General features: G+C 39.5%; 1 protein-coding gene across 1 annotated transcript; it reads right to left on the bottom strand.

Annotated features, from left to right (window-relative positions):
* Positions 1-7,628: 7,628 nt before the first annotated feature.
* Positions 7,629-14,582, bottom strand: drd1b (dopamine receptor D1b). The gene has a single exon (XM_004076133.5). The coding sequence runs from the start codon at positions 12,560-12,562 to the stop codon at positions 11,171-11,173; it is 1,392 nt and encodes a 463-aa protein (XP_004076181.1). The 5' UTR covers positions 12,563-14,582; the 3' UTR covers positions 7,629-11,170.
* Between the last annotated feature and the right edge of the window lie 3,243 nt (positions 14,583-17,825).

Below are 17,825 nucleotides of genomic sequence, written 5' to 3'. Positions count from 1 at the left end.
CTGCTGGGTTTGACACATGAAATATATTCAAGACTTTATCAGGTGGATGCAAAAACAGAACTGCAAAAGACAAAAATCAAATACAGATTTTAAATCTAAACAAACTTTTTATCTATAAAGTAGAGGAAACGAGAAAATTCCCAATACATGTTTTTTAATGCATTTCCACTGGACCATTGGTAGCTAGAAAGTAACTAAAAGAAAGAGTGTGTGATAAAGTTAGGATCCTGCTTGGGAAATATCTACAACATACATTTTAGGGAACATTTTCCTGAAATGCACTTACCTCTGCAACAAAAAAATTACATTATTTTCTGCTAATTTTATTTTGACCTTGTTCTAATGAAAAATTACATTTTTGGATGATTACAAAAGGCAGAAAACACAGCAGTATTTAAACTATAAAGACTCCTTTTTATTGTAATAGAGCTATAAATGATAACTTTTAAAAGGTTCAATAAATACACATTGAGAGCTAAGGCTTGAGATGATTTAAACAATCCTGTAATTTCTACGTTGCAATAGATTTGGATTACGCTTTTGTTCATTTACCGTAATTTCCAGACTACAAGCCGCTACTTTTTTCCTACGTTTCCAGCCCTGCGGCTTATTCATTGACGCGGCCAATTTATGGATTTAATTGGCGGCCGCCATGTAAGTATGGTTCGGACTCAGTGAATGGTTTGAATTTTCTATCTAACACCAAACACAAGTCATTTGATTTTCAACTCACCTCTGAGCAGCCAAACAGCATGGACTTGACTTCAGGTCTTAGACACTTCAGTCATGGTTCAACAAAAAGAAACACGCATGCCCGGCCGCATCCCAGAATCCTTTGGTGCCATTAGACCCAACGTGCACGTGATCGCCGCTACAATATGATGAAGCTTTCAAGTTAAAAGCAATCGTTAAAAGCAGCGTGAAAAAATCCACCATCACCAACGGGTTTGGAAAAGCCGTTCAGCTGCGTGACGCAGAGAACAGCGCATGGAGTGAATTTACCTCTGAGTCATAGTGACTCGTCTGGCTGCACGTAAATATGTGGGAATGACATCCTTTATTTTGCACAGCCTTTATTTTGTCGGGACACGACTGGAAACACAAATCGACGTGATCTTTTTTACGGTTTCAAAGGACTGAGCGGAATTTTGCATTGAAAAGCTCACACCGACCCACAGCCGCCGTGTGAGCTGGAGACATGTTCTGCTGCTCGTTCACATGGCTGCGGGGCCGATGGCAGTCTGATGGCTCCCACACGTAACAACGCATCCTCCCCTCATACACAAAACGTTCAGTATTAAGTCCGATTGCTCTGCACAGACACGATTTGCTCCGTCCATCGCAGAATGGGGACGAAGCGTTCTTCCCTGGGAGACAAGGAGCGCCGAGGCGTCCGCGGAGCAACAGTGTTTGTTGTGGACGGAAACTTCTGACGTATCGCGCTGAGGCGCGCGCTTTTCAGTCGCCGCTGCTTTTCTTTACTGTTGTTACTACTCCGATAACGCTGCCGCGACACAAGCGGAAGGAGAGCTGTTCCCGTTCACCCCTCCATGCACTGCTGATACTTGCTCATTCTTAAACACGTACAACAGTGTGGCGAGGCCGGGCGTTGACCCCGCCTTTAGCCCCTAAGACTCATGGGAAATGGGGAATCGCGGATGTAAATTTCCTCATCATAACTGAGGGATGTAATGTGGATTATATGGTTACTGTTTGTAATTTTATGTATGATACCTAGATTGCCAATAAGTAAAAAAAAAAAAATAAAAAAAAAAAAACATAATTAAGGAACTTGTGAACAGAATAGAGCTCCATGCTGTTTGGCAGATGTAGGAGTATTCAAATACATGATCTTGAGGCAAAGCTGACTCCACCCACAGTGTGCCAACGAAGTACACTTACTCTGGGAGTCAGGATGTGCATTGTCAGGATGACAATGATGCCTAGTAAATGCGACTTGTGCTCCGACGCGGCTTGTGTATGTATAAAAGTAGTTGGGTGCGGCTAGTAATCGGGTGCGCTTTGTAGTCCGGAATTTACAGTAATTTTCATTTTCAATTTTTAACACAACTTCTAAAAGTCAATGTAAGATTGAGTCTTTTATCTTTGTTATCAGCATTGTGCTTTGTTAAACCTCTTTCTCGTTTTTTTTTTTTTTTTTTTTTTTTTTGGCATTAGTTTGGCGTAACAGTTTTAGTAGGTCAGACTTGTTAACATTTAGGGATGATCTTCAGCAGAGCTCGGGGCTGAACTGTTGCAGACCCATTAAGAGATAGACATGTACAGTAGCAGTGGGTCTTAATTTTTCATGTGATCTGCTTTCAGAGTAATCTGACAGATCACGTCATTAAATACAAGCTCTGAGCCAAGTTTCCATCAGAGCAATTTGTTGTGCTTCCTGTGTGGATGCATTCGTCTTGTAACTTGAAAATTTCATGTGCGTAATGTAGTCAATTTGGGGCATTGTCATCGGAAAACAGAGCCATTACAAAGAAGTATGTAGTTTACTAACAATTCCATGTAATAATATTCATTTAGACTTCACTTTGTTAATCCTTTTGGGATGACTCACTCTGAGAAAGTGGTCATAACAAATTGGATTATAATAATATGAAACCATGGCTTACTTTGGGATGTTTTCTGTACCAAATCTAATAAACATTTTAATCTATGAAGCAAACACAGCCACTATAAATAAAAAAATAATCAACAAATACAAAAATATATATAAAAAAATGTAATCATCAATATAATGGTATGTTTTGCATTTATTTTGTAAATATATGGAGAGGAACATGAATGGAGGCCCGGCACAGTTTAATGAGGGAATGCCGTTTAAAGAAAAGGTCAGAAGTGGGATTAAATGATAGGAGCAAAAGAGTGTTGAGAGAAATGGAGCAAGTAGAAAGATTGTCTTTAATCTGTTGCTAATCCTTTGGCTGCTCCTCCCAGTTTGACCATGACCATGTTGCTTCCACTTACACAACGACTTGACTTGTTTTCATTTGCGGCTGTTTATTTTTGCAACATGAAAATCAGACTTGTACATTTGTAGCTAGGATTACAGACACTAAGTAGTGAACATATTGTAGAAATTGTAATCTGTACACAGACTTGACCCGATTATTGAGCAGAAATAAATTTGCTGCTTCAGCTGTTTGGCATTTTGGCTCCGCTTTTGTTAATTGTTTTAGTTAATGTGAGCAGCTCCTGCACTCAGGATGCTGTTGCTGCTTCTGCTAAATTGAGACTGAGCAAAGAAGCTGAATGACTGATGGTGCCATTACATAAGCACATTACAGCTCTGTGCACGCATGCACACGCTCTTGCACATACACATTCGAGAACAGCTCCGTGTTGGATTTTGCTGCCTGCAGTCTATCATTAACCTTGAGTGTATTTCCACTGTGACCCCACTTCTGCCCATTGCTCCCTCTCAGGCTAATTCAGGTTATGTGTCAATACAAATGGCCGATGGTGTCAGTGTGTCTGAAGTGCTGACATGTAAAATTAATGGTGCTTTTTCATTTAGGTTTCCAATTCACGTCTTATTGACATCTTGCATCATGCATTGCTGCACAACCAGACTAACAGTTTCAGAATGGTCTGGAGAAGCACAGTGGCCTTCAACGCAGTCTGCCACAGAAACCACTCAACCTTATAACACAAAGTCTCACACATCAAGTCGAATCAAAACAAGGTGAGGAAAACTAAATTGTGAAATGGCAATATATTGTTGGGTCTATTTTTAGCACAAATGTCAGTGTACTGGCATTAGATTCTGGTATTGATATTTTAAATAGTAAAATAGGATGCTCTGGAGTCTAAACAAGTTTCTTCTTCTATATAGACTGCTGCTTCATGGCTTCCTTGATTTAGAGTAAGAAATAAAATAAAGTGAACAAAAAGAAAGAAAATCAAACATTTATAGTAGAATGACTATAATTTTCAGTGAATAGTAGGAATGCCACAATTCTCAGTTTAAAACTGAACTGTATGTCACACCATCAAACTGAATCGTGGGCATAGTTGCATCCCTACCGCAGACCAGTATGTCTATGTTAAAAGTGTTGAAAGAAACAATAAGAATGAATTCATTGATTTGTTATGAGAAATTTAAATAAGATGTTTAAGGAAGATTTCACCTCCAAAAAAGTTGTTTTAATTTTCTTCATTTCGTAATACCATAAATAGTGGAGGCTTGAAATGTATCTGAAAGAGTCCTTTGTCCACAGTCACATCATTTATGTTGCTCTGGGTTTTTCTGCAACACGTATAAACCATTTATGACATATATAAATATTTAATATTTTCAAACAGGACCTTCTGTTTTACTGTGATGGTTGTAAGCTATGGATTTCTTAGAAAGCCCATCTTCAACCACTTCTTCAGTGAATGTTTCTGACCATTGTAGCAAGACAAATTCAATTGTATGAGAGGCTCCAGTCCATAAAAAAGATCAAGGTCAAATGTATTGACATTAAGTATAAAAATCTTTAGAATGTATGGTTTTGGCTTTGGAAATTACCTCAAATAAATAACAGGATCTTTGATTGGATTTACAGAATTCTCATTAACATTAAATGTAAGCAATGTGAACATTAATATTTAAGGACAACAATGTGATTATAAGAGTCCGGATGGGTTGCCAGGAGTGAGCCTGACAGGTGGGAAAAGCCTGAGGAGTCAGAAACAGGAACAGCAGAGTGTTGTGAAAGAGTTAAAACCGACAAGCTCAGAAAGTCTAATTTGGTTTATTTTGGTCCTATTTTTGCTCTTAATACACAGTAAAGAGGTTCCCTCTCTTACTTTTTTCTCATCATATTTTAATGTATTCTCTTTTATGAAATATTTGTGATATGTTTTAACTATGTAACGTATGCATTTCTTTGTACGCTTTTAATCTATTTTATTCATGTCTATACGTTTTTATCTCTCTTTCAATGTACATTTGTATGGAAAATTGAAGGGCTTTATATAGTAAAGTTTATTGTTATTGTTCACTTCACCTCTAATGAACTGCTTTAACTATAAGAGGATTGATGAGCTATTAGAAGTTTTTGCGTGTTTTGTCTGTGACACTGTACAAAACAAATGAGCATTCATGACTGTGTTATATTTATTCTTGAAACATTCTTTATTGATGTGTCTATTAACTGTATTACTTTAGAAAATGTGGCTGATAAAGAATTCAAAAAGTATGAATGACAAATACCCAGTTCTGTGTAAGAATTTTTCTGTCTGTGTTTGTGAAAATCTCCCCTATTTGGATACAGACTGAGGAAAACCTTAGCTAGAACATGATCAGTGACTGTCTGGAACAAAGCAGTGACAGATACAATATTGTATAAGGCCTGTTGCATGTTTCATATGTAACTACAGAGTCCTGCAACTGCCTATACCTTTCAAAACAGCATCTGTTTGCAACGCAGCACAGTGACACCTCTGTAGACATAATAGAGATGGAATGCAATATTCTTTCCTGAGATGATGGCTGTAAGAGATTGGTTTTTGTAAAAAACTGCAGCTCTAGGGAGTTTTTGTCATAAAGACATGCAAGTTTACCATGGTACGGTTATAGCAGGTACACAAGTCCATTGGATTGTGAGAACTGAAATGGGTGGTCACATTGGTCATAGTGTAGCAACAACAGTTATGTGATCATTACTTTAAAAATTAATTGGAGCAAAAGTTTGAGCAAAATGATTGAAATCACTAAAGTGGATGATGCGCTCATGTTATTTTGATGGCAAAATATAAACTATTTTCGCCCCTAATTGTAGACTTAAAACTCCAAAATTAATTAGAGAAGAATAAAACACAATACTTCTTAAAGGTGTTTAGTAAGGGATAATAGCCACCAAAGTGTGCGTTATCAGAAATGATACCATGGTCTGGGTGAATACTTCTGCTTGGCTGCTGGGTGTGCATTAAAAAGTGATAACACACAGTCATAACCGCACGCCCCAAAAAGAAGTTCCGGTCACCTATCTTAAATCTTCTGTATCACTGCGCCGGCTTCTTTAAAACAAACGTTAGCTTCATCATTTGGACAAAAACAAGCGGTAAAAGGTGAACTTTCTCTATGGACTGATGCTTTATTCAACCCACCATGACTGCAGCGCCTTAACACGTTACCATGACAAGGCAGCGTAACAAGTAACAAATAGTCTGCTTTTTGTGAAAAAAGCAATCCAAATTTGGAAAAAAATCAAGAATTAAGGACTGAAAACTGGTAAATATTTATTCATTTTGTAAGTGACCATGGTATAAGCTTCGGTCGGACGGCTCAGGCTTCCACTGCGGGCATCAATTCTGATAATGCACGCTTCGAAAGCCATTATCTCTCATATATATCATGGTCACTTACAAAAGAAATAAATATTCACCTGTTTTTAGTACTTTACTTCTGTTATTTTTTTGGTTTACGTGCTGCCTAGTCAGCTGAGCCTTCACCGGCTTCAACTGCAACGGCAAAGGAAAGATATATTCTGGTCGATGGGTTAAAGCATCAGTTCAGAGAGAAAGTTCACCTCTTACTGCTTGTTTTTGTCCAGATGATGAAGCTAAAGTTTGTTTAAAAAAGCCAGCGCAGCGATACAGGAAATTTAAGCTATGTGACCGGAACTTCTTTTTTTGGTGTATATTATCACTGTGGATTATCACTTTTTAATCCACACCCAGCAGCCAATCAGAATCAAATATTCACCCGGACCATGGTTTAAAGTAAAAATAATCTAATGTTAAAACACTTAAGCTTCTTACAGGCTGGTCCATGGAAACATTGTATTGTATTTCTGAATCATCAGGAGAAAAACGATTCATCAACACTCACATTGTTGTTAGTAATGTTTTTACATTGAAATGGTGGCTAATTTCTGTAATTTTAAGTAAGTTGTAAATTCCTTAAACTGCTCCTTTCCTCTCATGACCTTCTTGTACTGTATCTCTATCTAAAAAATTGCAATTTGAATTTTACATTTTTTTTCTTTCTAATTTGTGGAACTCACACGATTTACATTTGTGATTTTAGAATTTAAGAGATAGATTTGATAGATAATTCTTCTGAGATAATGTTTGAGATTTACATTTTTAAACAATTTCCAGTCAAATAAGATGAAGACACTGTATTAATTATGGTTTCAAATTTGACAAAAATTTGATTTTTCACCATTCAGTTGTTTGTACTTTACACATAAAGGGATTTTGAACATTATTTTGAGATATTACAAATTTCACATCCACACAAAACTATCCATCTGTTATAAAAGACAAAATTGATATATTCTTTCTTTTTTCACCTTTTACAAAATGCCACGGTGGATTGGGGTTTGCATGTGTTTGCCCTTATGTTTTGAGGTCACAAATGAGCATGAGAAGGTGTGGAGAAAAAGGGCAAGTCGACTGTCAGGTGGCCATCAGGTTATGTAAACGTAGGAACACAGAGAGGACACTGCGCTCAGGGAGCTGGAAAAAAATATCCATCAATGTTCAGAATCAATCTTCATTGATCCTCTGCACTGACATGATCTTCGATACCCGCTAAGAGCCAAAGGTACTTTACACGCCCATATCTTAGCACCTTTATGCAAATGACACATCAAACAAAGACGGAAAAGAAAACAACATACATACAACTTTTTATTTTACAAGAAGGGCACATTTTCTTTTGTACAAACTGTAAACTAAAAGACTCTGAGGGCCAAACTCTTTGACATCAAGTTCATGGATGAACATCAGAGACATGTCAATCAAACCTCATCTAAAGAATTTTGAACTTTTCTGTATACTTTTTAAAATCCCACATTGAAAGGAAAAAAACGTACATCATGTAAGTCTGCTACAAATGTTAAGGATTCTGAAAGATAAAAAGCACTTGTGTTAATCTTCACTACATTTTGAACATCACTGTACAACACTCCGTCCCTGCCATCCCCAACCCTTGACGTTGTCACTGACTTTATGTTTTTACATGGCATTCTGTCACAGAACTGAGAATGAGGTAGGGTCTATGTCACTTTGAAATGAAAAATAATAGGAGACGTTGCCGTCGAAATGGCTGCATGTTCCCAAAGCTGGCTACTCACCAGAGTAGGAGGAGGAAGAGAAGAGACTCCTCACTTTCTGATTTGTTTAAGTTGTCATGTTCCTGCACTTATTGAGGCTTATGCATTGTCAACGTAGCTCCCCAGAGGAGCTTTTAGGCAGCCTAGAGGGGAAAACCTCTGAATCAAACGAAACATTTTGCCTCTGGAACTGCAGCCCGACATGTCCCTTCTCCAAAATCAAAGCAGTGGCAGCTGAAAAAGATGACTGACTGAGTTGACATGGTGAAGGCTACTGAGTCTCGGTAGGGGGGTGGGGGTGGCAAAAGGGTGCAGAGCCATACATAATACACCAGAGAGCCTTTCAATTCTCTGCTCAATAAATTGACACAAAGAGCAAATACGTAGTGCTAGTTATATATAGCAAACCTGTGAATGCAGATGACGTCACAAAAATGACTGATAAAGCTCATTGTTCCCAATTTTCACCTTAATAAACATTGTTAAGATCACAGCATCAACAACCGTAAAGCCATGCTTATGCCAAATAAAACGAATGGTTTTGGCAGCAGCAGTAACAATACAGAGTCCAATACTGTAATGGCCAGGTGGGGATTCAGCAATTCCATAACGAGAAAGGAGACAGTAGGCTCCGCCTGTTTAATATTAAATTCAATCTTTGTTAACATCAGGAACCCTCATCAAGTCGACAGAGGCAGCCGAGAGAAAAGAGTAAAATACAGAAGGAAGGAGAGATGGGGGGGGGGTGAGTGGAGGAGCAATCCTCCCCAAGGCAGTCTCCTTTCATGTCCAATTCTGACGGATTATACACACATCGTGTTTTATTGCATGTTTGAGCTGGCAAGTGATTGGAAATAACTGGATGAACTGGTGCAGAGGGAGAGGTGAGGTTTGTTAAGCTGATATGGCTGATCATTAGAAACCCCATGGTGGGGGGATGGGGGGGGGGGGGGGGCTTACAATATGTGGCACTTGTTGTACCAAACTTGAGCACTTGTAGAATTAAATGAAACCATACCATGGACGGGGTCGCCAATTCCAGCTGCCCTGAACAAAACATTGGATTCCACGCTGTAAGAGCAGGCGGAATGTTGTGGGGAGGCAAAGAGGACAATGAGGTGCTTTTTCTGACACAAGCCAAGCCACATATCGAACTGAAAGCTTTGCCCTGCTGCCGTCTGGATAGCATTGGATTTTCCAACGCAGGAAAATCAAATGCTTCATTCAAGACCAATTGCCTTCTATCCGATCTGCTCTCCTTTTCTCTGATGCGCAGAGGTTTCACGCCTTCGTGGGCACCAACCACGTGCAGGCAGCGCTCAGCATACAGAGCAACAGTACCGCCAAAAAAAATAAAAAATAAAAAAATAATACTAAAAGGGTTGGCACACAGGCTTCCACTTCAGTGCTTATTATGTCTGACTCTGATGATTATTTATGTCACACACAATGCATGTCACTATACAGGGTTGAAAATCACTTCCACAACATTTCCTGTTCTCCTGTGGATTTTTTCCATTTTAAAACATAAAAAAACAAGACTCAAACATAAAGAAACTTGTAATTTTGGGGGACTTTTAACACTTAGGACTTTTCACGGCACTTAAAACAGCACATTAGATCGGGCTGATTTGTAACGCAGTGGGTCAAATGTCACTAAAAACTACCAACAGCACATCCTTTTTAAAAAAAGTTGTGGAGCAGTAGCAGCATATTTAAAGAATTAAAGATTAAAGACCCCCCTGCTATAGAATAAATCAATCAAAACAACTGTTTAAATCAGAATACTACTGATTTAAACAGTAGCATTGTTTTTATTTTCCAAAACATTTGTGCAGAAAAGAAAATCTTCAGGACGTTCATCACAACACCTACTCAAACTGACTGACTGTCACACAGTGTGAGAACATACATTTGAAAAAGGTTACTCAGTGTGTTTTCATCCATGTGTCTTTTGCATGAACTCCAACGTGTTTCTTTTTTTAAATTAATATTATCATTATGAACTGGTAGTATTTGCCAAGAGGAGAATCATCAAGCAAGTAAAGTGGGCAAAAGAAAGACATAAAATGGATGGCTGCCAAATGAGATGGTGTGGGGGAGGATTAAACTTTAAAGAAAGTGAGGATGGAAAGAAGCCTGATGAGTGTGAGAATGGTGGGGATAATGGGAGGAAGGAGAGCAAATTAAAAAAAAAGTCGTTTTTTTTTTCTTTTTTTTTGTAAGATAAGAGAGCCGGGAGGATAGAGATATCAAGAAATCTAGAAATGTTCTTTTGCTCCCAGGTGACCGAGGATCGATCAGAAACTGAATACGCAACAGAAAGCCGATCATGGCAGAGCCTTTGTCTTTTGTCCTCTCCTTTTAGTCTGTCACAAAAAGATAAGCTGGACCTCTCAGTAAGGTTTGAAAAGATTCCCCACAGGCACAGAAAGATTATGGTGGATGGGTGCAAATATCAAATATGTATACCCAAACAGAATCCAATAACATTTTCCCCTGTCTCACAGCATTTGCTTTGGTATTTAACGTTTTTTTTTTAATTAAAATGAATTACCACAGCAAAAAGGGAGGTTGTTTTTTTTTTTTTTTTTGCAATAATACTGCTTTTACGTTAAAGAAATAACTGCAATAAGGAACTATTTTTACTGCATTGATTCAGCCACGTTGTCCTTTCATTTAACACAAACAAGCACCTACTGTACCTACATGATATTTCACTAATGCTACATTTTCCCCCCACTGTATATACTCTTTCCAAATGAGTGACATTGCTGTACATCATACATATGCAGATGTATGCATCATACGTCTGCACTGGTGTTCTGTTTTATCATACATATCATCAACATTTATCATCAAATGAAGTAATTTCATCAATAAATGTTGACTGTATTTTGCAGATAGTTATTTTCAAGATAAAGTGCCTTTACATTAAAACATTCTGTAGGTTTTTTTCCACGTCTGCTCGTCCTGCCACTGGGTTCCTGTCAGAGATGTTTGTCTCTAATGTTTCCTTTTCTGCTCCCCTGTGTGAGTCTTGCCTGCTGTGGTCCACACACAGAAGCATTGCTGCATTTATATCCATTTTTGCTGACATTCTCTCAACATGACACAGCTTTATGTTGCCCATTCTGGGTTATGGGATTGATCTTTTCCAGCGTGACCTCTGCATCACTGTCTAAATTCCCAGAGATCGCTGGGGAGGGTTTCTCTAGGGTGTTGCTTACCATTCCCACCTCATTCTCCCCTCTACATCCTTCTTTCTTTTGTAACTCCTCCTCCTGACATAAGATGCTGTGGGGAATCACATAGCTGGCTGAATTGTTGCCCTCCTTCGGGATGTGGCTCTTGGGTTGATACAGGCAGTTGGGGTTCGAGGTAGCGCCGCCCATGTTGTTGTTGATGCTGACGATCTCGATGGAGTTGCTCCCCGGACAGAGTCTGTGGCAACCCAAGAGGATGGAGAAGGCCTTGCGGAAGTCAGCATTGAAGGCATAGATGATGGGGTTCAGTGAGGAGTTTGCCCAGCCAAACCACACAAACACATCAAAAGTGGTGGAGCTGATGCAGGGGAAGTCCGTGGATCCATCCGGCATGTTTGTTTCGCAGAACGGAACCATGCAGTTCAGGATGAAGAAGGGCAACCAGCAACACACAAACACGCCCATGATGACTGAGAGCGTCTTTAACACTTTGGTTTCTCGTTTAAAAGACATTTTGAAGGAGCTCTCGCTTTCCATGCTTGAACTATTCCCCATGCTACTGTGGCGGTTTTTGGCACTCTCTGCAGCTCTTTCCAAGGCAGATATCCTTCGGATCTGTTTCTGGGCAATGCGGTAAATTCGCGTGTAGGTGACCAGCATAATCGCCACAGGGATGTAGAAGCTGATGAGGGAGGATGAGATGGCATATGTCCTGTTAAGGCTGGAGTCGCAGTTGTCAGGGGGCAGATCTAAGAGGTATGTCCCGTTTAGTTCTGCATAGGTGGTGGTCTGAGCTTTGTGCCAGTTAAGCTGGACAGGAATGAAGGAGATGAGTACAGATAAAGTCCAGGCTGCACTTATCATTAGACATGCCACCTTAGGAGTCATCTTGCGTTCATAGCGGAACGGACTGGAGATGGCCCAGTAACGATCAACGCTGATCACACAAAGATTCAGGATGGAGGCTGTGGAGCACATGATGTCAAAGGCCACCCAGACATTGCAGAAAGCTCCAAACGGCCAAAACCCCATGATCTCTGTGGCTGCCTTCCACGGCATCACTAAAATAGCAACCAGAAGGTCAGAGATGGCCAGCGAGATGACAAAGTAGTTGGTGACCTTCGTCCTCAGGTGTCGGAACTTGGTGACGGCAGCACACACGAGGGTGTTGCCTAGTAGCGTTGTGAAAATGAGCAGGGACAGGAAGCATCCTGTCAGAACCCGCTTTGACGAGTCTCTCTCTGCCGTGAGCTGCCTGCCATCTCGTACTGTTGAGAAATTCTGATCCATTGTTTATATTATTGTGCTAACAACGTGAGAGACAGGGGGTTGGGTGAGGGGGTTGTCAGCACTCACCCCATCACATCTCCAGCCCGCAGTCGCTGATGTGCCGCTGTGAGAGAGAGCATCAGACAAACAGCGCTGCTGCTGGAGAGCTAAACTGTCTTGGCACCAGCTCTCCCACAGTCTGGGTCATCCGCAGGCTCCTCGGCACAAACACCATGTTTGCACAAATGATGTTAAAAGTGTTTCAAAACCTTGCCCTCAAGAATTCCTCCCCAAAAATAGTCGTTGATTCCTGCAGCAGCAACACAGACGGCCGACATTCTACTTTGTTGAGGGACAAAAAGGTTCCAGCTGTTGTTTGCATTTGCTCTTCTGGTCAGCTCATTCCTTATAAAGTTTCCTCTCTTTGAGCGAAAGTTCTTCCTCTCAGTTCACTCTGAAACTATCAAACCTTTCAGAAAAGTTCCACAGTATAGTGTTGCCTCGTTTTTGAGTGAATGGAAGTTTGGCCAATCATTAGCCTTATATACCACCTCATCAATAACTTCTATTGATGGTTTCTGCACTGCGTTTATCTGATTTGTTTAATGATCTTCGAGGCGTGTCCCTGTGATGATATTGGTCCCTGGGCTGACAGAAATCCACCCTGGCAGCTCTTTTATTTCTTTATTTTTTTCATTTTAACTCACTCACCTAGAAACAATCGGTAGTTCAGCAGATGATTCGTTACAATCCAGGTTTCAAGAAGCAGGGACGCACTTTAACAGGAAATCACACGTGTGTTCATTCATCTCCTGCTGTTGTAATCCAAATGCGCTTTTGTTTGGATCAGCTTGCTTTCCTTTTTTCCACTCAACTCTCCACTCAAAAAAACATTCGACATATGCTGGCCGTTCATCTAAGCGATTTCTTGATCGGTTGACGTCCTTGAAACAGCGGTGCTGTTCCTTTCCATCACTGTAGGTGAGGACAGGGCGCGCTACGGTGCAGCTCCAGAAGCGCAGCGGGGAATTGGACTAATTTCAATATATATGTAAATATATATATATATAATCCAAAATTAAAGAAGACTTATTTAAAGAAGTGGCGGACATTCCCCAGCATACATCCAAACTTGAAATCTTGACAGGAAATGCAAGAGCTCACCCCCTATGTTACCCTCTGTTCCATCATGGGAAGTCTGGTGCGCTCTCAGATGAAGTCCTCGCGTGTTCTGCTAGTCTCCTTCCTTTACTTTTATTTTTAGTCATTTTTTGTAGTGCAACATTCATTGAGATTACCCTGGGATGGCTCTGCAGTCTGACTGCGCGCGGAGAGTGACGGGAATGACTCTCAGCTCTCCAAGAGCATGTTTAATGCGCGCTCCTCTCTCTCCGCTCTGCTGCTGCTGCTGCGCGCCACGGTCTCCACTACAACCGCTCCAGCCAGAGGAAAACCGACAGAAAAAACACAAACTACTGGCATGTCAACTATTTTAGTCTAGAAATTGTAATAAGATGTCCGTTAAAGCATCAATCAAAACCCTTTACGCGCACTTCTGCCGAACCTAGAGCCACATTCCACTGACATAAATGTTTAAGTTTAGTAGTTTATGCTCTCTAATTACTTCCACTTACATCAAATTTTACTGCCATGAGGGTGTTGAGGTTAAGGATGAGCTACAAATCGACGTCCTGGCTTGAACTTGTTGCCAACAAGCACGCAATGGTGCCATCTACAGGAAACGTGAATTCAGAAAGAAACGTGCGAATAATCTGAAAGAGATTGGTTTGGTCACTTGATTAATGGATTATAAATACTGAAGTAAAAAAAGAGCCTCTGCAGTAGAACGATCTTTGCTGGAAATATAGGTACACAGTGGCTCCACACTTGAATAAATTAAAGGAGGTGGACACCCAATCAATAAAAGAATGTTTAAATTATTTGAAGGTGAGGTAAACTTTTTGCTGATGGAAATGTGTGTGAGTCAGTGGCACACACACAGAGCCACCCAGAGTGCTGGATGTGAATTATAGAATCTGCTGCTATCATGACACTGGCTCCCTGGCATGCTCAGCCGGTCTGACTATTAACTATTTAGCAAAATGAAATCTTCAATGCCACCCCCCACCCCCAACCCCCCTGTGTGCGTTTCTGTGACTGCAGTTATTTTTGTAAGTGTGTCTGTGTGCATGTTCCTGGCTGTGTACACATGTATGTGTTTGCGAATGTGTCTATGTGTGTGAGTAATGCATGTAGACAAGCCAAGTGTAAGAGGCCTGGCAGACATGACGCCCACATTTCCCTGTAGCTCTGAGTCGGGGTGTGCGTGCAGCTGACAAAGTTCAAACCGAGACCACGTCACATACAAACACACTCGGCCTGGCCCATGCACACACGCACGCACACTGGCACACACAACCAGCCATGCAGGGTAATTCATGTCTGCTCCAAAAAGCAAACAAAACAAAATAGAATAGAATAATGCTATTGCAGGCTTTGACCATTTGTGTCTATTTTAACTGTTTTGTTGACACAAAGTCATTTTAACATTTGAAAAAAGTCAGTCCAGACTCCCATCTGCAACTCCAACATCACTTGCAAACAGCCCTTTTTTCTGTCCCCCAAACTCCCACAACGCTGACATTTTGACCTCCGCCTGCATCCTTGCATGATATCATAATGCAACTCTGTCTGCTATTTTTTTTTTTTGAGGGGTCATTGGGTGGTGTGTGTGTTTAGATTATGTCAGAGCTTAAGACTGTTTGCCAAAATCCAACATGACAGTTTTGAAGACCATCTAATGTGGTATAATTATGTGTCTGTCATTTGTGATGCTATTGTCATGTTTAGTTAGGGCTAAATCCTTCAGACTGTCAATGAATTCGCTTGAAACAGTACACTAATTAAAAAAAAACCCCTCTGTTTTATTTTCTAAATCTATTCATTCCTGTATGTACTTTTACCATGTTCTGCTACATTATTAATGATTTCAAAAACAGGTCTGAAAATTGTTGCTTAGTGTGGAAATTTGTTTTGTTAAATGTCTCATAATTTTTAAATAAAATACCTATTGTAAAATAGAACTTATTGTGACAAGCTATTGAGTTGATAACATACATGATATATTTTTTCAGTTTAAAATAAGCAATCGAAAAAAATATTCTTCTGAAAATTGAAAATTGTGATTTTTTTTAATGGCATAACTATTTCTGGGAGAGTATGTTTTCAAATGTGCACCATAAGTTAAATTTGGCCAAGACTGATTAATCTGTGGCAACGAGTCCCTTAAAATCAAACAAAAACAAAGAAATTCTTAGTTTGTGCAGATACAAATTCTCTCCCCTTAATCCATTTTGCAAACATGCTTAATCCCTGTCAGGGTCATGGGGTTGCTGGAGCCTATCCCAGCCAATAGTAGGCGAAGGTGGGGTGCATCCTGGATTTTTTGCTGATCAGTTGGAAGGCCACATAGAGACACACACACTGAAATTCACACCTAGCGGAAATTTTAATTGTGTTTTTTCCCTTCTTCTAAACTATTGTAGCTGAACTTGATAATAATAAAAAAACAGAACATGTCCCATCTCAAAGGTTTGCCAGCTGACTTATTCATAGAAACGTTGAATATTTGAAATAATTCACATTTATTGACTGTACAGCTCAGTCAATAAATTATATTTATATATATTATATTTATATGTATTTGTGTTTGACAATGACCTTGTACTGGCTCCCTTGTTGCCAAGCAAGTTCAAGTACAAGTAGTTCTATAGAAAATATATACATATATATTTTAAGTTAAAAAAATGTTTTTTGTGCTCATTTTAACCCATGCAATATTCTGACATGTAGTGCAATTCTCGATTATTTCTGTTAGATTGTGTAAATGTGTGATACATTTTATTATTTTGAACTGTACATACTTTTTCCCGCTCTTTATCTGTCAACTGTAATGATGCACCATTGTGGGAAGAATAAAGGGTTATCCTATCTTATCTTATTTTTAACTGTGCATGCTTGTCAACACATGATCGGTTAGGACTTCTTCTGCTACTCCTCCCATCATTCTGATGTCCCCTTCCTCCATATCTCGGGATAAACATCTCAATACAGTTGATATTTTGACCATCTGCCTGCATTTTAATATGGCAAAGTAGGTTAATAAAGAAGTGGTACACTGGTCACGCTAAAGGTTAATCTCTTAGCATTTTGCTCAACACGCGTCTTTGTCTTTCTATCTTTGGGAGGACGCTTGTTGATTTAATGCATTCCATGTGGCTTGGTGCCATGATTTGGAGATGGAAAACACAACATTACAGGACACAACACTGAGCACACTATGAGGGTCACAAAATCTGCACAGCTAAGGGAATTTATGAGGAGTTGCTACTTAACCTTTCAGTAAGTAATGAGTATGATGACTGTTAAGTAGTTTGGGACAATTAGTAGTGAGGTTCAAACAGAACAAATGAATGACAAAATTAACCTACACCTGATGATGAATCACACACAGAAAGTCATGCACAAACCTACATTTTATGTATTGTAAGGTATGTTGCGCTCCACTGTCTACATTTTCTTTTCTTTTCAGTGAAGGAAATCTTCCACAATATGTATGAAACATATAGGGGATCAACTTTGTGGTGGAGGTCAGGATGTTGCTTCTGAAATCAGAAGGAAATCAAAACTTAATGGATATTAATTAAGCAGAACTACAATTGCAGTTAACCAAAGATAGCTTCAGTTTTCTTATCTTTCTAGGTCCTCGCAGTCATGCGACACACCGGGAATGTGACGCAAATTTAACAACTATATATATATATATATATATATATGAATATACACAGTGTATATTGAAGACCAGGTGTCATTTAATTCCAGCCAAACACATGTCATAATTATTAATTTCACCTCTATGATCAGTTTTCAAACAGTTTGCACTTCTGTGGGAATAAAAGGGAGACCATTATTTTGTCACTACCAAATCAGAGTCCCTGATTGGTCAGAGTTTGACTTGGTATACACTTTGTCACATATATGTATGTAGAGCCCAAAAACAGTCGCAGAATCTTGCGAAACATGCTAATTCTAGAAACACGTTTTGAAGTTTTGAATCCAATTCATTGGAAGTGGTTGCTTGAACGCCCATTGCTGAGGGCAGTGTGAATATAGGTTTACATGACCTCGTAATTTATTTCAACTGTTTACTGCAGTTTATGTTTTTACAGAATCACTTCTAAGTCCATCATAGTTACTTTCCTAGTAACTACTCTAACTTTTGTTG

Source organism: Oryzias latipes, chromosome 14 (assembly GCF_053564925.1).
Source record: "Oryzias latipes strain Hd-rR chromosome 14, Olatipes_Hd-rR_3.1".
NCBI classification, from domain to species: Eukaryota; Metazoa; Chordata; class Actinopteri; order Beloniformes; family Adrianichthyidae; genus Oryzias; species Oryzias latipes.
Note: the sequence above shows the minus strand (reverse complement) of the source record. Positions and strands in the feature narration are given on the sequence as shown.

Coding starts and splice junctions, on each gene's coding strand:
- drd1b (XM_004076133.5), bottom strand. CDS start 12,562: ATGGATCAGAATTTCTCAACAGTACGAGATGGCAGGCAGCTCACGGCA.